Source organism: Rhopalosiphum padi, chromosome 4, assembly GCF_020882245.1.
Source record: "Rhopalosiphum padi isolate XX-2018 chromosome 4, ASM2088224v1, whole genome shotgun sequence".
NCBI lineage: Eukaryota > Metazoa > Arthropoda > Insecta > Hemiptera > Aphididae > Rhopalosiphum > Rhopalosiphum padi.
The window spans coordinates 41,559,914-41,583,541 of record NC_083600.1 but is presented as its reverse complement, the minus strand read 5'-3'; the positions used below and the strand labels follow the sequence as shown (position 1 = coordinate 41,583,541).

The window sequence follows — 23,628 nt, the reverse complement described above, 5'->3', positions numbered from 1 at the left end:
AAATTAAATCATAGTTTTAACAATTAGTTTTTATAACTTATGTAGAAATAATTATTATAATAATTATATGTAAATTTACGCCCGTAACCGGTCGGTGGGTCAATGGATCCGGAAAAATTTTCACTTTTGACTTTTGAGGTGTCAGGCTGACGGACCTTATGTATTATTTGTATACGTTATTCCATTGTTGCGACATATCGACATCCTAATCAGTTTTTTAATTACAACAGATGTGGTTCCCAAGGTTAGATTAGTGCTAAGAAGTGGATATTTTGGTATTTTCGACTAAAAACGGAGCATTTTAGTTTGTGCTTTACTACACTATATATTGCCGATCAAATTTATAACGCACTAAAATGTAATTGAAAATTATTCAACAATGCAGTAATGTACCTATTTTGCCTATACTACACCCCGGGCAACACTTTTGTATACAAATCAATTATTTCATATTTAAAGATCTCTTTCGTTGTTATTAATCATTGTGTACAGTGTATATTGAGCCCGTTACCATTATATGAAAATTTTATTTAAAAGATAATAGTATTATGAGTTTTCTTCTGGCTCATTATAAAATACTAAGTATTAACTATATTAATTACTCGTATAAGCCGTATTATAGAAAGATAAAATTGTGTGTACTTAACCAATTTCAAAAATTCTTTCATAAAATATATAAAAAGCTACATATAATTCTACCCTTGTCTAATGGTATTGCCGTATTGGGACAATCCTGTCCTAAAATACCCGACGGATAAAATTACCATAATGTATAGGAAATATAAATTAAAAATAAATTGTAAAAACCTGTTTTAAAAGAGATTATTTATACATTATTTTGTAATTAGATACATTATTAATTTTAAAATTGCATGTTAGCTTCTGCTGTTATTCGTTTTAGAATAAATATAACTTCATACATAGATACATATGAATTTCTGTTTTTTCTTAATTTTACTTTCTTGATTTTTAATCAAGTATAATAAGTTAGGTATAATGGTAATTGAAATGAAAAAAGTCTGAATTTTTAAAACTTCAAGAAACTTCGTTAAATAGTTGATAAATGATAAAAATGTAACTCAGTTATAATGAGTAGGTGGATAATTAAGCTAGCTTTAACGTTAAATATTAATGAGACTAATCCGATATCACACCATTCACACCCAAGCGGTATAACGATTTGAATTCACAAAAACGTCGGCGTGAGCAATCCCAAAATTTCTATTTTTTTAACTTTTCTCCAAAACTATTATAACTAAAAAGTTGGTTGATAGCTCGTTAAAAAATAAAAAGGAATTATCATTATTTAAATAATGATAAATTTTCAAAAAAGAATATTCAATTTTTCACAATTAAAAAAATAGTTATTTTTTGCTAGATTTTCATTTATCGTGGTAGATTACTGAAACTGTAAAACGGATTTTGTTATTTAGGGTCTCGTTAGATTCACATTGGCTAGGAGAAGTGCTGTGAAAATTTTCAGATCTTTATCTTCAATCGTTAACTCACTACAAAGCTATAAAGCTGAAAAACATAAAAAACGCCCAATAAAATGTGTTTTAATTTTTTTTCAAACTCTGTAATAAATTAACTTTAAAAGATAAAGTTCTGAAAATTTTCACTGCCTTTCTCCTAGCAAAATATGTGAATCTAACAAGACCCCAAGCAACAAAATCCGCTCTCCGGTTTCAGATATCTATCTTACTAAATGAAAATGATAATAAAATACATTATACATCTAGGTATAATAACTTATTTTGCTAATATTGTACGTATAGATTGTTTACTTCTAAAAAAGTGTTATGTAAAATTTACATAGGAATAGGAGAAATATAAACACTCAAATGCAACATAAAATAAAATATTTTTTCATATTTTTATCTTAGTATATTAGCCACTAATCACTATAGCAAATACCATACACGGAAAAATAGCTCTACCTAATAATTAAATTATAAGGTACTAATTGGCATTTATTATTTTTAGTTAGATACATAGGTATCTAATACTTTATAGTATTTATATAATTGTATATGTTATTATATAGTAAACAAAATTATAATAGTTAAATATACGTATTGGTAATACGTGATGCATATGTGATTATAGTGAGTATATAGCGAGTAGTAATACTATAATAAATTTAACTTTTAACTTTTAAGTAGGTAATTATTAAATTTGATGAAGAATGAACACTCTAAATAAGAAATATATTAGAAATTAGTATAGTAAACTAGTAAAGTAGTAACTACTTATTATTACATTATAATTTATTTAAAACTGTTATGATATGCTCACAATATATATTATTATATAACAAATAAATAATAAATAATAAACAAATAAGACAAGTTGATGCGTGTAGAAATTAATGGTTACCAGACGTCCTCTTTTCCCCGGATATGTCCTCTTTTTAAGCTTAAATAAAAACGTCCTGGGGATTTTTTCAATATTGGAAAATGTCAGAGGTTTTCATGAATTGTGTAAATTTATTGAATAATCACTTCGATATATCAATATCAGTATATAGGTATTTATATAATAGGTATGTTCAATGTTCACGATCGAGATTATGGTCATAATAAATTAAATTGAAAAGTCTCGCTCATAATTATAAAATGTTTAGGTAACAGAGGGAAGGAGTTATGAGACTACAGTACTATTACACCCTCATCATTAATAAAAAAAAAAATATAATACAATTATGAATACCTATACAAAATACAAATATATTATTTCAATAACTTGCTGGTTTTCAATTCATATTTCAATATGAATATTTAATTGTAATTGTATGTTGTTTATATTATGTTTCCTTCATTTTCGTCTTTTCGATATTATATACAATTTTATCTAATCGTAGTAACAACTAACCTTAGCCATCTCAATTTCCCCAAAAGTTAAAGATTGTAAATCACAGTTGGCATACTTCAAATTTAAAAACTTAAGTTAAGTATTGACGAACCTTGATTTTGAGCTTAACCTAAATCATTTCAATAATAATGAACCAAAAATATAAATGAAATTACCTACATGACTTGATATTTTTTTATTTTTTATATGTATTAGAAAGTATTAATTTATACCCCCGCCTATATTATAATACATTATAGTCAATATAACGATTATTAAAGTTATTTAATATAATCACAACGTAAAGTTTATGTTGTTAATTTTTTAAAAAGTAAGACTAGAACTAATATAATTTAAAACCACAACACTGCCAAGCCGGCTTTACATACGATCAATGCATGCGACGGCACATGGCGCCAAAATCAGAAGGGCACGTGAAAGGTGTCAAAATTAGAATTTGAAAAGAGGGAGGGGTGCCAAAATAATTCTAGCACTTAGCGCTGAATGAGTTAAAGCCGGCCATTGCCAAGGACTATCATATCTTTAATCTTCTCTACATCGTAGTCGGAAAATATTATATATTATTTCCTTGGAAAAAATGTATATTTTAGAAATTGATTTAATCTGAACGAATTTACTTTTGAACATATTTTTCCAATACGAATTGGTACTACTACTTACTAGTGTACCGTAAATAAATTATTGTAACTTCTTGAATGTTTGACTAAAGATTAAACCGATGCTTAACAAACACAGTATGATAAAGTGTGTATCTAAATCTTAGATCAAATACTATGGATGTAGCTATTCTAACATTTATTTAATCTCCATACTTTCCATTAGTGCTTTTACCAACCTATAAAGTTAATGGCTTTTATCCCACACCTTCTGGCAACACTGCCTCATCAAACCACATTATCACAGAAGTGTAAATTTTCAATTTTATTTTTATTTTTAATGCTTTACGTGAAATTTTGAATTTATTTCGGTCACTCTCGGTTGTCTGTCGATGATTGGATATTTTACGCGCGGGCCGATTACGCTTCGCAGTCCTGACGTGAAAGTTCTGTACGTACCCTTTTGATCGCAATCGACTGACTGCGAACAACATGAGAAAACTCGATTTTCGTGCACACCTACCACTGCACTATTTCTGTTCGCTACTTCTTGCACTGGGTCTCTCGCCGTCCAACCCGAAAAAGAATGACGCTTAAAATCCACACCTGTGGTGCAGTAGTAGTTTTCGAGTGACCAGAAGAAAACCACACAATGCCAAAATGCGGATTGCACACGAAATATTTGCCAGCGACTTTTGCATGGATACTGCTACTAGGGACGACTGGGGCTTTTTTTTATTATCCGTAAGTTCTCTACTTAGTAGTGTTGCAGTCAATTACTTTTGTAAATTCTATCAATGTGACATTTGGCAACCCACTTTTGGTTTAATTTTAATTTTTTTATAGATGTCGATTTTTTGCTCAATTTTATCCATGGGTACCAGTCGTTCATGGCATAGTGACGTTTTTTGTTATAGCAAACTTCACATTAGCCACATTTATGGATCCAGGTGTAATACCAAAAGGTAAATTAAACTGTATATTTGTGCAATATATATATATTATTATTTGTCATTTTTTGTAATGTATAATATGTAATTTAAATTTCAGCACCAGAAGATGAAGACACTGGTGATGACTTCCAGTCACCTTTATATAAGTCAACCGAAGTGAATACAATTCAAGTGAGAATGAAATGGTGTTCAACATGTAGATTTTACAGGCCACCAAGATGCTCTCATTGTAGTGTTTGCAACTGTTGTATAGAAGTAATAATTAAACATGTCTTTTTTACAACATTCTAATCATAACACTTTTTAGACGTTCGATCATCATTGCCCATGGGTTAACAATTGTATTGGTCGCCGCAACTATCGCTATTTCTTCTTTTTTCTTATATCACTTAGTATACACATGGCGTCTATATTTGGTGTTTGTTGTTGGTATATTTTATATCATAAAGATAAAATCGGAGACATTGATACTTTAGTATCGTATCCTTTATATTTAAATAATTCTATTTTATTTAATAAGTTTTGCAAAAATGTGTTATCTAACAAATCTAATAATAAAATTGTCAAGAATGCAATCAGGTAATTCAACATTTGTACATATATAGTATATTTTATTAAAATAAAAATTAATATATGTTTAAATTATCTAGGAGAATATTATAATATTAACAGATTTATTTCATCTTTAACTTAAAATATTTTTTAAGATATATAATATAAAATGTATGAATTATAAACTGAATGCATTTAAATATTTTTAATTATGTAATAGTAAATAACAAAAATACAAATAAGTATAAAATATTAATAATATATTGTTACCTTTTGCAACTAAATTTTTTAATTTTCCTTTATTTTAATAATTTTATCAGATTAACATTATGTGGCTTAGTAATTATTTTATTCATACCAATATTTGGTTTGACTGGTTTTCATGCTGTATTAGTAGCTCGTGGTCGTACAACTAATGAACAAGTCACTGGAAAGTTCAAAGGTGGTTACAATCCATTTTCACATGGCTGCCGTCTAAACTGTATAATTATTTTATTTGGACCTCAGTTTCCTAGGTAAAATTTTATCACATCTTTTTTAACCTTATAATAATAATTTTGTATTTTAGTTTGTTAAAAGTGAAAACTTCAAAATATCAAAAACATAAAAAACAAATTCAGAACAGTTTTAATGTACCTCCGCCATTGTTAACAAAAGAAGATAATTGTGGGCCACCTGTCGCTAAAACTTATTTGGATAATAGCAATGGCTTACACCATTCTTCAAATAATTATAATAAGGTTAGATATAATGTTATTTTTCTGTTCTTAAATTAATAATGAGGGATTTTAATTCAAATGTATGTTTGTTTGAAAATAAAAATTAACAACTAGTGCATGGATGGTCAAATTTTTATCATGGTACACATTTTTTTTAATATTTACATTATTCATTTATGACGCCCTTAAATATTTTTTAGCTTATAGTTCCCAACCCATATAATATTCATACATTTTATTGGCATTTGATTTTTAATATTTGTATTATATGAATATAGTATTATGGAATGTAAATTGTAACTTTTAATATTTATAATTTTTAGCTTTTAAATTTAGATTTTATTATTACTGTTTTTTGGACTACTATTACCTATTTTACTATACTTAATTCAAAATAAAAAGCGACCATTTTTTGTCAGCATCGGTCAAGTCTTGTACTTACCGTTTCTTTTATTATGCTAAACAGACTGTGTTCTATGCCACGCCCATTACTTAGATACTAGCCACCAATGTCGCTTCTTATTTTGAACCATATGTTTTTATGGTATTACTAATAATTGTTTTAACTTAAAACTCTTAGTAAATTATAATTTTTTGTTAAATTGACTTTCTTAATTTTATTGATCAAAATATACTTGTCTAATTTGAAATTCAACTTTATAACTTTCCAGATGTCACCAGGAAGAGAGTGTTTAGAGCTTGATATTGAATTAACTGCTTCGCAGTCACAAGATTGTGAACCTACACCGCCATTACAGCGTCAAGGCTCAAAAAACAATTTTTACTTGCCCTCCTATGATACAACTGACAGTGCCAGGATGTCTTATGTCACACGGACAGCACCACACCCATCACGACCTAGGTATATAATTTTAAAGACTATTCAGTTATAATTTTAATGTTTATATTGATTAATGTTTATTATAACACAAAAAAAAGAATGAACGAAATGGGCAACAGTTTGTCAAGAGAAACCATGTTAGATTCAAATCGTCAATCCAACATCATTATGCAAAGTCCAACTATGCAGCAGAGAATGAAAGTTATCGGAGTACCTACAGCTTTGGCACTGTCTAGTCCATTAAGGCGGCAAGTATCATATTTAAATTCACTAAATAATTTAAATAATTATTTTGTATTCATCTAAAGATGTTGAGTTACATGACATAAAATAGTAAAAATAGAAAGTTATTGAATTATTAAAATACTATGTATACATATAATGATAATAAGGTATACATAAACTTTATATGTAACATTATATAATTATGTTTAATATCACATAACAAACTTAATCAGTAAAAAAAATATGACTACTAACCAAGGCGTTTTTAAACAATAACAGACTGGCCCAGTGCCAGATTGATTTGTATTGGTGTACCAAGATTTTAATTTTTAAGTAATCTATTTAGTAAATGGTATTTACATATCCTAAAGTTAGTTAATTTTTCCAATAGTTGAGTTTATAATTGATTATCATTCATTAATAAGTAGCTAATCATATTTTACTCATTTATTTATTTTTGCCTACTCTTACATGACCAATCCACTGAGATTTTCTCAGTAGCTTGCCTTACCAATCTAGCCCTCGACTGTTCACAACATGTGTAGTTATTGACAAAATGGTTTCTCTTATTTTAACTATTCTTGGGGACCCGCTCTAGTTTGGCGAATGATTATCAAATAAATGTTAATAAAAATATAAAGACAACTGTGACCACTAGATATATAATAATAAATTAAATTAAATAATTATTACTCTACTGAAAGATTAAATTTTGTTCTCTAGCATTTTATTTATTTTTTATGTTTGTATATTAGATCAAACCCTGGAACTCCTACTCAAGTAAAACGGCCAGACTTCATAGGAGTTGGGACTTCTACTAAACATTATGAATATCAAGAACGTAGTCCACAACGACGTTTTTTGTCTGAAGGTGACATATTACGTGAACACGAACGTCCACCTTCATATCCGCGTATAAATAATACAGTTGACAATATTCAAGAATTAGCCGGATCACCACAGAGGGGTGTTTATACATGGAAAGACACTCCTGGGACAACTGGTTCTTACTATGTCCCTCGACAAGCACCTACATTCAACTATTGTGCAGCACATAATGATTATAGATCTAATCCAACTAGTCCAACTACAAAAACATATTATCCAGTTCGTGGAGGGGTTCCTGTTTATCCACCTCAACCATCACCTGTAGGCAAGAAAAAACCTCCTCCTGTACAGACTAGGAGACCTATGTCTTTTGCCAGGGCATTAGACCACGACGCAATGGAGATGTCAATTAGTAGAGGAAACAGCACCGACAACGGAAGTCCTGATCGTAAAAGTGCTTATGACAAAAACTATGAAATATCTGTTTAAATGTATTGTTGATAGCTTTCTTTTTAACTTTCCAAAAAATTTTTTATGTTGTGTTAAATTATTGTCATGTGCATTTTCTGTATAGATTGAAATTAACTGTTGTAAATATAATATATATATTTTTTTTTAAGGCCCATTAAAAGCAAATATATTACTTAAAAAAGTTGTGTGTTACAGGGTGTTGTAGGATATTATGTTAAAAATAGTGAATAATTATGTTTATTTGAAGATAAGCCATTTAAACTTAAACCTTATTGTCATTATCAATTACTTATTTGTTAATTTTAATGGTAGAACAATTAATTATAAAATCTAGTCATAATTTTTGAAATATTACATTGTATATTAGCTTAAACATTTTTTATATAAAACTTAAATATTTAAAGAAATATGTATGTATCATAATTTATTGTATGTAAATAATATTTATAAAATATATACATTTTGTTTACAAAAAAACCCAATAACTTTGTGACATGTATAGTTGTAATACATGGATATTTTGTTTACTATTATCAAATACCATGATCAGTAAGCGTGGTATTTTTTCTTTTCTTTTTTTGGCATACATATTTCTATAAGCACCCTGTACTGTTTTTATAGTTTTTACTAATGTTGTGACTTTTGTTTATACTTAATTGATTTTCTCAAAATTTGTATTTAAAAAAAAAAAAAAATAATTAAAATGATTATAGGCATTTTACTCATAGTTTGGTTTTCAAATAAATATGTATATGAATTACCTATAAAATAATAGGTTAATTCAATTTTTATTAAAATTTAAATAATTATATACAGTTCTCAATTAACAGTTCAACACAACAATTTAGGATATAAACACTGACTTATTCATTTTGACGTGCTTCAGGTGGAATTTCAGCTGCATTCCCTCCCCAATTAAATCCTCCCGGACGAAACTCTGGTGGAGGTACATGATCCTCTTCTGGTGCTGGATCAAGAAGGTGTTTTCTATCAAGAAAAGTAAACATATTTTTTTTACTTGAATCTTAATATAATTGGTTTACTAGTAATTACTATACACATCACATTATGAATAACTAACAACTATTATACTATTACCTAAAATCTTATAATTAGTAATAAAGTTATATTAAATTAAAAATGTTGAGATATTGTAAATGTTTTCATTCATGCAGTAGTTTTACATATGTACATGGCAAGTTATGATTGTGCAATTAATTTAAAAAATGTATACAATTGGAATACTCACAAGAAAAGTGGTGTTCTAAGAATCTTAAGATTGGCCCTATGTTGAGGAAGCACGTCTTCTAAATAGTAATAACAATGGCCAACAGCAATTCCCATCAAATCTACCCATGGTGTGTTCCCCAACAGAATTGAAAAACCAAGCAACACCCATGGCAAGTATGGAGCCTATTTTAATCAAGATATATGTCGATTAATATTAAATAATTGAAGTAAGTCAAAAGAAATTGCATGTTATTAAAAAGTATATTTATTTATTGAGATTATAATTATATTATACAAGGCCAATTTAAAAAATTACCTGAAAGTTTAGTACACCAAAGAAGTTCATTCTAATGTACGGGTTTCTTCGTGACCAAATATATACTAACATTATTGTTAGTGCTTGTCCTAAGAATAATAAGTTGATAAAAAATGCCCAAAACTTATAATATTAGTTAAGTCCAATTAAAAGTATATCAACTTAATGTTTATCCAATTTAGTTTGTGATTAATTATCTATTTAATAAACTTGTATGAAAAAAAATTTAATAATCAATTTTTAAATATTCATGATTTAATGATTACATTCTTAATGGTAAAAATAAATTATTATTATAAAATATAAAATTTCAAAACCTGGAGGGGTAAAAATTTTTTATTTTAAGGTTTTCATTGTGAAAATTACAGGTATAATTAAAAACCATCAACCAAAAATCAGTCAAATTAAACATTTTTTCTTAAACTTAGTATGTAAACATTTTAAATTTTAAAATACTTTACTTACTCAAGAGTCAAGACTTATTGCTAAATGAAAAACTATTAAAAAGGATACAATCATTAATACGGCACCAAACAAAAACATCATTACAAAGTCTGCTGTTCTTGAACGAAATGATCCTTCTTCGAGCATGCGACAATAACGATATGTGAATATCATGTTAAATAGAAAATTGAAACCAATGTTTCCGAAAAACAGAAAAGTGGTGATCAATCTCCATACCTGGAATAAATTTAATTTTAGATTTAGTTACATTAGATATTGCTCATTTGTAAATATTTTACGTACTTGAAATTGTTTTACTATCAGCAATGGATTGAAGTACAACTGGAATGGGGAGACAACATCTAACTGCTGTAAATGAAATGATGGATACCCATTCAATCTAGTGTAATCAAGTATGTCCTGATTCTAATCGAAAAGTAAAACTTAAAACTACTTTAACTTACCACTGCTAGGGTGGTGATTACACAAGCTGTCGTGTACGCTCTAGTGACTGGTGGCATTTGCATGTATTCGTGTCGTAGCGTATGGTACGCCATGGCTTTCCAAAGAAAAATCGTATTCGACTGAGTTCGTTCAATTTGCACACTAAATGCAAACAGTGGTCCAGTGTGTTGACGAGATAGCTAAACGCAGTATCGTCAGCAGCATTAAAACAGTATCAAGACGACAGTAGAATACTGTTCAAGAATAATTCACATGAAATTTATGTGACATTCTTGGGAAAAACGAATGCAAATCAACCACATACACACTATTTTTTACTTAAAAAATTCGTGTTTACATACAACATACGTACGTATGTAATAATATATTAAAATATATTATTATTGTCATTTGTCATGATAACGTGTTTTGGTTGCTGATAAAAAATATTTAGTAACAACCGCGGTAGAATGGGATTGTATAGTTCTGCGCCATGATAGACTGCATGTGAATAGGTTGTGTGTGTGTTGCTTATGTATCTAAGACAATTAATAAATGTATTGTTTATCATGATTATTAGTAAAGTCAAATTAGTTAATTATGATGTTTATGATCTAAGACCATGCCCTTTACCATTGGGCATTGATTATAGAATAGTGTAGACTGTACACCTACGTAATTCGTGGTGTAGATTACTATAAAATAAATGCCTTTACCTAGAGAGCCTAGATAATATATTATCTAGGCCAAGGTAATATATCCCTAGGCGCAACTAGACCTCTAAAACCTCTAAATTGTTGACAGTTTACCAATTGGTGGTATTTCACTTAAATAATAATTGTTAGGTAAAAAAACAAGGGGTGCTAAATTTTAACTTGGCGGTGCCAAATACCTTTTGACACCCCCCTAGTTGTGCCACTGTATATATTATTCTGTATATCCACCTTGATCTAGGCTCTCTACCATTAGCACGGGCATGTCTATTATCTATAGTTGTACCCACGGTCTTGGAAAATCTAAGACCGTGGTCGTGTCTATCATGAACTAATATATCTATATATCGCATATCTTAGTTTGTGGTGCCTATAGTATCTTCGAGTCTACAAAGGTGTACGTGTACGGTTGTGTAGTCGGTGTACCCATTGACATAGTATATTATGTTATTATTCTTATATTATGACAATGGTTGTACCATTAAACATTATGTTCATTGTTCTATGGAATATGGGTGTACGACACTAATGTATATAGTAAATAAATTGTTATATTCTGTGATACATATAAATGTATAATATAGTCACCACTCACCAATGATAAGTGACTCAATTTTCTACCCCTATATTTCATGCTTCATCCTGTAGACAGAGTAATTATTATTTATTATTAACTTGAAACTGCCTCTAACAAATATAATATAATGTAATACCTATACAAATATACCATATTATAACAAGATAAATTACTGTTTCACATGCGGTGAGCAGTAACACCAACTTGGAATAAATATATTTTATATTTTCGTTATTGTAACGAACGCCAATCAGTCACAAACAGACCATTATACAAATCTTCTGGATATCTATAAACAGTTTAAACTTTAAACTATGATCATCAGCTATATAAAAATTAGAATATTGATCCAGTGAACTAGTGTACACATTAAAGTATTATACTATTTATACTGCATACCAATATAATCTTTTTTAGATTTGTCTCTTTGGATGAATTTATTTATTTTACAATGTGTTTTTGGTGTATACACTACAATACACTAGATAGTAAAAAAAAAAAAATTATTTATGGTAGAAAATTAGAAAATAGAAAATTGGATCTATTAAAAAATGAAATTCATTAGTATTTTTTCAGATAATCGGGAAAACTAGTTTTTGACAAAACCAATTTTGTTTTTTTGGGGTAACATAAAAATGTATAATCTTAAATACTTGAATTTTCGACCACAGTTTACATACTAAAGCATGTTCACAGTCAAATATTTCTTCAAACATCATGTGAATAGGACATTATTTTTCATACCATACTTTTACATAATACAATTTTCATAATATTTTGAAGCTTTTCTAACTATGTAGACATTTAAAATTTTCTCTTAGTTAAAAACTTTATAAATGTATTACAAAATTATTTATGTTTTCCATATTACGACTAAAAAAATATTGAAAATACATAGATACTATTTTTTATTTAAGAAATTCAAATTCAAATGTTGACAAAACTAGTTAAAATCCCAAAAGTTTGCAATTATTTTTGAAATTAAAAATGTGGTGTTTATAACTGATGGTTGAAAAATTGATATAATATTCATATGCTATTCATATTATTGAAACCAATAAAATCAAAAAAATATATAGTTGATTTTTTTTATTGATATTTTATGTTTAAATTTTGACAAAACCTAGTATTGACATATAATTCTGTTCCATTGTATATTTATAAATAATAATAACTATAAAGCTAGCCAAGCAGGATTTTTGGTACCTCTATAGCTATTTTTCATTGCTATAATCTATTGGTTCTCAACAAAAGCCAAATATATGTGATATCTAAAATTCCCAGTGTCTGGTAAAACTGTAAAAAACCTGTATTATTTGAAAATTTTTTTGGGTGACAAACAGAATAATAGCCACAGTCACTATCATCACCAATATTTGTTATTATTTTTTTGAGACAATTCATATATTAAATAGTATTTATAAATACTAAATTAAGAATAGTCTATTGCCAAATCTCTATATGTATCAAATTTTCTTTAAGTTGAGACAGTCATACAGATATATTTTTAATTAGTCTAAAGATCTTTATCTTTTGTTTTAACAGTGGGATAAAAGAGAGTATTTCAACACAATTTCACCATAATTTAATATATTTAAATATAAGACTTATGATAAGTAAATATAAACTTTTGATTTGTTTAAACATCATAAATTATTTTAAATACAAAAATTAACTGAATTGTATAGATAAATATAACCTGATGATATAAATTATAAATGTATTGCAAATACAATATAATAGATTATTAGTGATATTAGGTGCCAAGTTTACAATAAAATACTAGACCAATAGACAAAGTTATTAAGCTCAATATTATTTTAATTTAAATTGTATTAATTAAACTTAAATTATAATACAAATATTACCCTGTATCTATATATTTATATTAATAAATAATTAAAAGGAACTTAGTAAAAGATTTAAATTTAAATATATATTTATAAATTTTAAAAATATTTATTAGTTTAGTATCATTGATTATAGTCAAAACCTTGTCAAAAGCTGTTTAGTAGCTTTTGCAATATTGAATGAGCAATCCCGCACTCTTTCAACACCAGCTTCCAAACATGCACATTCAAGTTGTAGTTGAGTAGTATTTGTATTCAATGACCATAATGCCGATTTTAGAACATCATCATTAATACTCTAAATACAAATTTCAAATTTAATTTAATACAATTGTTAATAATTAAAATAATTAGGGTACTATATTATTTTGCTAATTTTTCTTTCTACTTAATATTTTAATACAAAGCTAAGGTAGCTTAATTGTGGTTTATACTATTTAAGGCGTAACAAGACTATAAGACAAACTTCCATTACAAATGTTACTATATTTGTTAAATAGTCCTGTTACCTCTTGTATACTAATAGATGATCAAAATTATTGCAATTATTCAGTTTTAAAACAACATACCCAGAGGCAATTGTAAGGTCCTTTAGTGCAATTTAACTTTTATGACTAAGGCACCAACAATTTGCCATCTCTAGTATATGTAAACTTCTTAAAATACCCCTTCTAAATATTAAATTTATAGTACCTAAATGTTTAGACTATTTTTTTTGCTTTTAGTTATTTGACCTACATTGGAAAATTTCAATGGATACCAAACTTTAATGAAAATCTACAATGATAATTTTTATGAACCATCCATTCATAAAAAAAATAAAAACTATTGTTTGAAAAATTTTACGTAACAATTCTTAACTTACCTATTTTAATTTTAGAAATTAATATTTTGTTTCTTGATAAACGAATAAATTTTTATATCTTCATACGATAATGAAACAAAAGATTTGATTAAATAGTTAGAACTGCCTTACTTTGGACAAGGCAATTCATGATAACAGCAATACCACCAGGATTAAATTTAAACAAGAATTCATTCTTAAATATTATACCTAAGATGGTTGACCTCCAGTATCTTGGTTTAGTGGATCACATATTATATTTGTATACTTATTAATATCAAAAACTGTTTTTTATACAATGCACATAAGACTTATGGATTATTCTAACAAATTTAGTATGACTATATATTATAATGAATCAAATAATACATTATTTAATATTTACATTATTATAAAATAAGGAATTTTATAGATATCTTTTTATTATTATTATTTAAATTATGTAATTTTATATAAAGCACTACAAAATTTACCACCCAAACCAGCTCTTTACTCTGCCTAATGGGAAATCCGCCTTTGAACCTACCTTACAATCATCATTTAAAAGTTAAATTATTGTTTAATCTATAATCAGTGGATAACCTTACTAATAATAGAATAAATATTATTTGCTTACATGTGGAAATATTGCAGTAAGTTCAACTACAGCAGTCCTAATTTTTTCAGTGCCAGGAACAAATGCTTTACAAGCTTCTGATGATCTTATGTTAGTCCATAGTTCTTGTATACCCTTAGTAACTTGAGCAGTGTGACGAACAACATCTTCATATAATGGTAAACTACCTGTCTAATAGATTAGGTGAAATATTAATAATTTATTATTTTAGCAAATACCTAATTGGTAATATAAAAATTGTTTCAAAAATATATTTTGAAGTTTCTCGGTAATTTTGGTTAAATATTCATACATACATGACAATTCAATTATAGTGTTACAAAACTGAGAAGGTTTGCATAGAACTATTATTTTCTCCAATTTTGTAATACATCTTTAGTATGGTCGAATTAAATAATTTCTTACTTGTGTACTTCGATTCATATCACATTTTATTCCTTCCCGAGTTTCATACATTGACACAGGTCTTATCGGTTGTTTAACATCACCACACTCGTTTTCATTGATTGCCAGTGTTGGTTGTTTTTGTCGTAACATTTCACATTTTAATTCTAAATTTTCTTTAGTAACTTCTTCTACCTTATATACAATTTCATAATAAAATCTTTTATTATTTATGTACTAATTAAACTAACTTTTTTTTTCAGTAAATCAATTTCTGAAATCAATTTGGAAATTTTGGCCTCAGACTCAGATAATTTTGTTTCGAAGGCCTTACCATTAAACAATGGCAAATTAGGCACTGCGTGATTCATACTCATTTTATTTGAATCTACGGTTTCTTCGATAGCATTTTTTTCTATTTGAAGACTATTCTCTTTACTGTTTAAATTAATAGGTGGTTTAATTTGTATTGTCATCTTTAAAATAAAAGATTAACAATAAATCTTAATGTTATTTTAAAAACTCATGTAAATAACACATCAATAAAAATAAAAATTACCATTGCAGCAATTTGTTCAGGTGTTGCATAGTCTTCATCAGAAGCAACATGGTCATAAAGTGGTTCATCATCATCATATTTTAATTTTGAAATAACTTTATTCACTAAAATGTAGAAATTTTTAATTGAAACTGAAACTGTTTTCTTATAAGTAAATATACCTGGTTGAGTCCTTCTGTTTATTTCAATCAAAATTTGCTTGACAAGATTTTTAAATTCTTTTTGACCATAACAAGCTAATTTTTGTCGTCCTTGATTTTTCATTGATGATAAATCAGGATTTACTGGTAAAAATGGTACTGACATAATATGAGCATGTGAATTTTTTTGTTGCCAAACTGTATATAAAACCATGTAGCATTTTTTATTGAGACATAGAAAATAGTTATTTAAATATAGAAATTACTTTTTTCAGTTTCTCTTCGATCAATTTCATCAAAAACATCCAATACTAAATCTTCAAACAAGTAATTAGGTAACTACAAAAAAATATTTTAGATTAGTAAACAAGTAAAAGATATAACATTAAATTTACCTGCTGCATCTTTTGTATAGCTTCTTGTTGATCACCTTCTTGTTTGATACATTCGTCATTTGGATCAAATGGTATCATATGGACATCATTTTTATGTTCTGCTTTGCGTCCAAATACATACATTGAAAGAACATCTAATACTTCATACATACTATCATTTAATCTATCACTAATATCTTTATGACCAGATAGCCTAGAAAATGTTGAGTATAATATTTAAAGAAAAAAAAAATAGCCAAATTAATTACTTGGCACAAATTGCGGGAGTATTTCCATTGCTATCAATGGCACGTGGATCAGCTCCATAAGTAAGTAGCAGTTCAGCCTGTAAAATTTGCCCTGCTTTAGCTGCCACATGTAATGGATAATTTCCTTTTTCCTACAATAATGAGAGAAATAAAATATTTTTAAGATAAATAACAAAGTGTATACTTACAGGATGATAATAATTAGAATCAGCTCCTTGAGCTAAGATTCTCAAGCTTGTTTCTAGATTTGATGTTCTGACACTAGAATGTAATTGTTGATTTAAATCTTCTCTGGTATCACTACTTTTTAATATGAACAACTGCTGTCTATGTTTAGCACGTATAAAATCTTCTTTTAATGGTCTAAAATTTTTATTTTATAAGTAATGATGAACAGGAAGAAATTATAAAATATTTCATTTACAGTGGATCCTTAGGAGTAGGTTTTTTTCTGTGATTCTTATTATCGCTTAAAGCATGTTCCCAAAGTGTATTAACATTAGCTTGATGTAAAGTCCTCACCATCTAAATACAAATAAATTATAGGTATTATTATTAAATATTTTAACAATTTAGTAACACAGCAAAATTCATTATATACTTAGCATTTATAAAATATTTACATTTAATGTTATTGGACACCAGTCGGCACTTAAACTTTTGATCTGTGATATATGTCGCCCAATACTACGATGAATACTACAACATTCGTCACAAATATACAATCCGCGATTTACAACTACCCAATCTGAATCTAGACATAACATTAAATTAGTTGAATTTATTTAACAAATTGTTAATACATTTATCGTATTTAAGGTAAATGATCCATTTATTTTAATAATTGACTACAAATTTCATAAGTATATACTAGATATAATGTATACGTTTTGCTCAATATATTACTAAAATTAAAAAAAAAAATCCTAATTATACAATGATTACATATCAGTGAAAATTCATCACTAACATTTGAGCTTAAAAGTTAAAACTCATTATCTTTCAATAGTACAATAACAACATTCAATTTTCTATTAAACTTATACTTACATACTTAACAGTTCTTAAGTTTTTATTTGATATTTCAGACAAAATTATCAGAAATTAGGATAGTATTAAACAGAAGTTATGTTTACCTAAATTATAATAAGAACTGCATGTAACATATAACCTTGATAGATCAAATAATAAAAATAAAAGTATAGAAGCAGGCTCGGATTAAGGAAGGCTATAATTCAGGGACACATGGAAGAGACTAATTTGTTGTCAATTTAAAATTAAAATTTACATTCGGTGGTTGTTTGAACTTTTTTTTTTTTAAAGAGCAAAAAAATAAACTAATTTCAATAAATTATTCCCTAAATTAATGTTGTATACTATACAATATTTTTAAAGTTAAAATAAAGTATAATATTTTCAGAAAATACCTGGAGCACTGCAATCGGCGCATGCATCATAGTTTTTATACTTATTAGACATAACGGTGGCGAACGTGTTTGACGATAAAATTCAGCTTGTATAATAAGATAATGTATACAATGTATCCAGACGCTCGGAGAGAGTGGACGGAAGAACAAATTCGATTTTAAAAAAATACACATAAACGTCAAAACAATCGTTAGAGCACAGAACATGGACGAACACAGGGAAATTCAACCGTTCAAATGTTTAATCACCACAACTCGAAAGGTACAACTATAGGTATAGGGATAATAGAGTATAGACACAAAAGTATACGCATAGATAACGCTAATACGCTATTAAGGATTGACAACTATTGGCATTTGACACACAAGACACGGGATGACCCCACAAGACACAAGTCGTGAACTGAGAAAACTCGGCAGTCGGCACTCGCTTTATCACAACGTTTACTATCACAAATAAAATACTATTAGATCAAGATAATACAGATACATATAATAATAATAATACATATTCTATGGATAATTTATTCGATGATGCTATAGTTATAGTATAACCCACGATAGTTAATTATTGTAACTTTGTATAGTAGGTAGTATAAAAACATGATTCATAAACATTAAACATGGGTTCTGAAAGTGTTGATACAAGTACGATTATGCAAGATGTAACTGTACGGTTACCACGGTCGTCTTTCCTATAACATTAACGACTGTAACATCAGTATTCAGTAGTTGATGTTTTACACTTTTGCAGTCTGTACACCGTAGTGATATGGACGGGACTATTGATAATACCATTTTGTAAGAAAGTAATATGTTATGAGAATAATATCGCGCTGTTGAGCTCTCCTGTGTGACGTATGAGATCTTAAATCGTGGCTATAAGTGCCTATTACTAGTATTACTCTATGCTGTGCATATTAAAAATTATCATTTATCACCTACACACACCGAATCTTAGACAGAAAAGAAGAAATTATAGCATTAGTAATGATGTGACTCACATCTCATTATCTATTTCATCTAATCTATGATTGTTTGTTGGTTTCAATTCTTATAATTATTGAGATTCACAGTGTATAAATCCACCTTATTTATAAATATATAATGTTATATTATTTAAGTTATTTTCAATTTATTGTTGTTATCTAATATTATCCAATATAATTAGATAACAATTTTGTTTACGGTTGCGAGGTCACTCATTATCATTTTAAAAGAATAACAACCATAGAAAAAAAGATGAAAACAACAACCTGTAACTTATTTGTGAGTCACTGTGGCACGCCCGAAACAGACAACCAAACATAAATATTTATTTACTACTGAATATTGTAACGATTTACGATAACGAAATTTAAATAGGTAATTGGTAATTATTCAGTAAACCTTTTGATTTGTTCGTGAAATGTCTTATACGATTTATCCTTAAGATTGAATAATTTAATTTTCGTTCTTTTAAATAATAGTGTCTATACTCCATCGATTAATAGTTGTGTCTAAAAAGATTTTTGAAAAGTAAACTATTGAAAATATGATTTTCTTTAATAATTTTCTATTGGTTCTTGCATTAATCACAGTTATTATAAACTTGAGTAAGTATTGTATGTAATTGTGTATATTGTACACAGTGCCGGTGCTAGGTATTGCGGTGCCCCGGACAAGGTATTAGCCATTAGGTACCCCATTCTAATATTATACATGTGTGATGTGTAGTATAGAATAATACATTTATAGACTTATAATTTGTTAATTTAAATTATAATTATGTAAAATGTCAATGTGTCTCACGGTATTAAGATGATAATTAAAAATCACGGTGCCCTGGACATTTATCCCATTTGTCCTCCCCTAGCTCCGGCATTGATTGTACACAATTAAATTTAATCTTTTAAAAATAATTTAAATTAATAGGTGTGTCGAAAAGGTAGGTATTTCTAAGTATTCAGTATGGTTTAGACGGATAGGTTTATGTGGTTTGTATTTAATTTTTAGACATTTTTTCTACTTGTTCAGTGTTTACTAATAATTAATAAGCAAGACTTGCTATACATTATAAATTAAATTAACTTTTAACATTTTTTTTATCTATTTAAATTATAATGAGAAATTAATCAATTTTAGTAATCAACAAAAAACTACAATACTTATAATGTATTATTTTTTGAAACTGAGAGCAGTGGTATTAATTATGCTGTTCACAGGGTTCATTTATTTTGAAGGGGCAATTCATTATTTTAAAATGTCCATTTTTTTAATCTTCTCATTACTCGTTGACATATTTCTCACAGTTAAAATTACATTGTAATGTAAATTGTTACCTCAATTTATGGTTATAGTATAAGTCCTACATTTCTGTTAAAAATCAAGTGATCTAACCTAAAAAAAAATATATTAAGTATGATTGTTTCCGTGTAACAACCACAAAAAAAATTATAATACTTATTATTTTCTTTTTATAATCGGCTGATTCTTTTATTGCCTCTAAACAGTTAACTCCTAAATATAACCCAACAGTCCATGGAAATAATGTCTGTATTGGTATCATTGTATCAATAAGATTAACAGAGTAAAAAACAATAGTACCATCCTATTTTCTTGTTAAGACCCTGCATAACAATATATCTTGCTCAAAAATTTAACAATCTACTTGTGTTTTCATTTATTGTTTCAGTTGGTCCAACAATATATTGCATTTTGTAAGTATTGCATGGCAGGCGCGGAACCAGAAAATTTTAAAAGGGGTGCTCAAAAAAAAAAATTTTACACCTTTCTACTTTCTATTTAATTTATTGAAGCTAACTTTCTTTTTAATTTATTAAATATTAACTTAAAAATAACATTAATTTCTTATAAATTTGAATAAAATAGTAATATAAAATGTAATCATGAATAGCGATCTAATAATAATAAGTATCGAATATCGATAACCAACTAGGTACCAATAGATGTACAACAATAGCGGAAAGCACCGATATTAATTTTTTTATTTAAAAAAAATAAATGATATAATTTATAATATAACTTTATTTTGTTTGTGCCTTAGACAGCAGGGAAAGCCCGATCACCCATAGCACCCCCCCCTCCCCCGAACCTGCGCCGGTGAGGTGCGGTTTGGTTTATAATTATATTGTGAATGACAACCAGATGATTCAATAAACTATTTCCATTATACAGTATCTGAAAATTTAATATTACAGCTAACTTCATATTGGTCAAAATTTATAATCATGTATTTCATTCAATTAAATAAAGTAACTAAATAATATTAATGACTTTTATTATAATTTTAGTTTCTTACATTTATAAACTTATAAATTAAAATTAAAAGTGTGATTTTAATTATATGTTCTTAGGTTAAGATTATTTGAAAAAAATGTAATAATATAATACTGTAATTTACTAAAACATTATTGGTTGTTGGCACATAATCTAACCTTCATTGTGTTTTAGGTGAGTCCTTGGAATGTTATGTTTGTACAAACCAAGATCAAAACCATGAAAAATGTTTGAATACAATTAAGACATGCGAACCTGAAGAAGATATGTGTTTATCAGAAATCAGTTGGGGATGTAAGAATATATTTTATAATTTGTGACCATAATGACTTAAAATTTTATTTCATACAAATATGTTTATTATTGCAGCTCCTCCATATTGGGTAGAAGGAGGAATTAAACAATATTATGTATCAAAGAGATGTGCCACAAGAGCTACATGTGATGCTGTAAAAGCAAAAACAATGCCCTTTTGCACTTACCTATGGTATCAAGATTGGAAATGTGCCGAATGTTGTTTAGGCGACCGTTGTAATTTCTACATAACTGTAAGAAACTATTGTATAGATATATTTTTAATGATAATTAATGTTTATAACAATTAGAATAAACTAAAGTATTCATATTTTCTGGTATTGCAGATGGGCAGTAGTGCAGTAAAATCCAATTTGATTGTATTATTGGGATGCATTGCCATATTGATTGGATTCCATGCTACCAAAACCATATAGTTTATTCCAAAGGGTTGTTTATTAGCTTTAAGGAGATATTTTTATATACAATTTACCATTTTTTTTTGTAATTATTTATTACTAAAAAAAGAATTTAGTTTAACTATAGGTCATTTAGTTTTTAGTTTCTTTTTTTAATTATATAAGCATTTAAATAAGTATATTTACAAATATTAACAGTATTATTTTTAATCATAAGTAAAAAGTTCCGTCCAAATATTGATTTGTTGATACAAACTTGTATTTATTTACGTCTAAAATATTGTATAATATATTATTATAATCTTTTATACTTAGAATTTAAAATAAATTTTGTATGAACATGTTAAAAATGAATGTAAAATTAAATAATTTATATTTTTGAACTTTTTAATACTCTTTTTTTTTTTTTTAATTGTTATAAAGTATAATAATTTATTTAACTATTTTAACTTGCTATACATATTTTATTTTTTTCAACAGTGTCATGGACTACTTTTCAAAAAATCCATTCTAACTACTAAAGCATACTTTAAGAGCACGTCACACCTGCATGTGTTGTCTCAGTCTTACACACGCATGACATAGACAAAACGTGTTTACGCAGTCTGAGTAGAAATCGTTTAATTTTGGTTCTAAAGTAAATATACCTAATATAAAATTAAAATAGAACAATATTTTGGAGGGTAAGATGATGAGTTTTTTTTTTAAATATTAATTAAAATTTTTGCTATTTCTAAAATTCTAAATGATACTGAACATACATTATATTGGACATAATGGAAAAAACTCATCGTATTGCTCTCCAAAATATTGTCATCTTAAATTTTATAATAGATATATTTGCTCTAGAACCAAAATTGTCGAGTTCTACTTAGATTTCATAAACACGTTTTATCTATGTTTTAAATGTGTAACACAGAGACAACACATGACAATGTTACGGCCTCTTAAGTCTTAATATTATTTTTGATGGACTCGTTTGTGAGTATAAATTTAGTGCTCATAGTTTATAGTTAACACAACAAATTATAAATAATTTTGAAACATTCACCCCCCTTCCATAAATACACCACTGATACCTTGATTATCTGAACTTTCTTAATACAAAATATTCTCTATTAAGGAGTTGACATCAACATTTTTCTATTCTACATGATATAGCGTTAAATATATTCCGTATTTTAACTATTATTTATCTCTGGTTCACTTTAAGGCATAAGTACCTATTATATTTTATAAAGAATATTCTCTGTGCATTGACCGAATAGATTTTTAATAAGCTATTAATGGTTAAAAATAATTTTAAATTAAAACATTTTTTTAAGAATTCATAAAAAATGTAAATATCAAAATTGATGCAGTGGCTTATTTAGAAGTTCTTTGTGGTGAG

The 23,628-nt window shown here is 27.4% G+C and overlaps 4 protein-coding genes across 5 annotated transcripts; 2 read left to right on the top strand and 2 right to left on the bottom strand.

Moving 5' to 3' along the window:
* Nucleotides 1–3,781: 3,781 nt before the first annotated feature.
* On the top strand, nucleotides 3,782–9,046 carry LOC132928981 (palmitoyltransferase ZDHHC8). Its single transcript, XM_060993973.1, has 9 exons — nucleotides 3,782–4,214; nucleotides 4,317–4,435; nucleotides 4,521–4,678; nucleotides 4,731–4,903; nucleotides 5,296–5,490; nucleotides 5,544–5,715; nucleotides 6,366–6,556; nucleotides 6,634–6,783; nucleotides 7,516–9,046. Exons 1-9 carry the CDS (start codon nucleotides 4,123–4,125, stop codon nucleotides 8,075–8,077), a joined length of 1,812 nt encoding a protein of 603 aa, XP_060849956.1. The 5' UTR covers nucleotides 3,782–4,122; the 3' UTR covers nucleotides 8,078–9,046.
* Nucleotides 8,788–10,888, bottom strand: LOC132928982 (derlin-2). Its single transcript, XM_060993974.1, has 6 exons — nucleotides 10,514–10,888; nucleotides 10,353–10,418; nucleotides 10,119–10,286; nucleotides 9,606–9,728; nucleotides 9,309–9,472; nucleotides 8,788–9,046 (listed from the first exon to the last, which is right to left on the bottom strand). Exons 1-6 carry the CDS (start codon nucleotides 10,604–10,606, stop codon nucleotides 8,923–8,925), a joined length of 738 nt encoding a protein of 245 aa, XP_060849957.1. The 5' UTR covers nucleotides 10,607–10,888; the 3' UTR covers nucleotides 8,788–8,922.
* A 2,468-nt stretch (nucleotides 10,889–13,356) lies between these two features.
* LOC132929500 (ARF GTPase-activating protein GIT2) lies at nucleotides 13,357–18,916 on the bottom strand. Of its 2 annotated transcripts, XM_060994883.1 has the most exons (13): nucleotides 18,247–18,913; nucleotides 17,443–17,573; nucleotides 17,244–17,344; nucleotides 17,008–17,182; nucleotides 16,820–16,950; nucleotides 16,572–16,764; nucleotides 16,443–16,515; nucleotides 16,198–16,374; nucleotides 16,037–16,140; nucleotides 15,729–15,953; nucleotides 15,499–15,672; nucleotides 15,094–15,264; nucleotides 13,357–13,931 (listed from the first exon to the last, which is right to left on the bottom strand). In XM_060994883.1, exons 1-13 carry the CDS (start codon nucleotides 18,296–18,298, stop codon nucleotides 13,770–13,772), a joined length of 1,869 nt encoding a protein of 622 aa, XP_060850866.1. In that variant the 5' UTR covers nucleotides 18,299–18,913; the 3' UTR covers nucleotides 13,357–13,769. The 2 variants fall into 2 exon arrangements, with proteins under 2 accessions (XP_060850866.1, XP_060850868.1); XM_060994885.1 differs by lacking the exon at nucleotides 15,729–15,953 and having other exon boundaries at nucleotides 18,247–18,916.
* Nucleotides 18,917–19,458: 542 nt separating this feature from the next.
* On the top strand, nucleotides 19,459–22,629 carry LOC132929501 (uncharacterized). Its single transcript, XM_060994886.1, has 4 exons — nucleotides 19,459–19,841; nucleotides 21,700–21,819; nucleotides 21,895–22,073; nucleotides 22,167–22,629. Exons 1-4 carry the CDS (start codon nucleotides 19,781–19,783, stop codon nucleotides 22,254–22,256), a joined length of 450 nt encoding a protein of 149 aa, XP_060850869.1. The 5' UTR covers nucleotides 19,459–19,780; the 3' UTR covers nucleotides 22,257–22,629.
* Nucleotides 22,630–23,628: the final 999 nt, after the last annotated feature.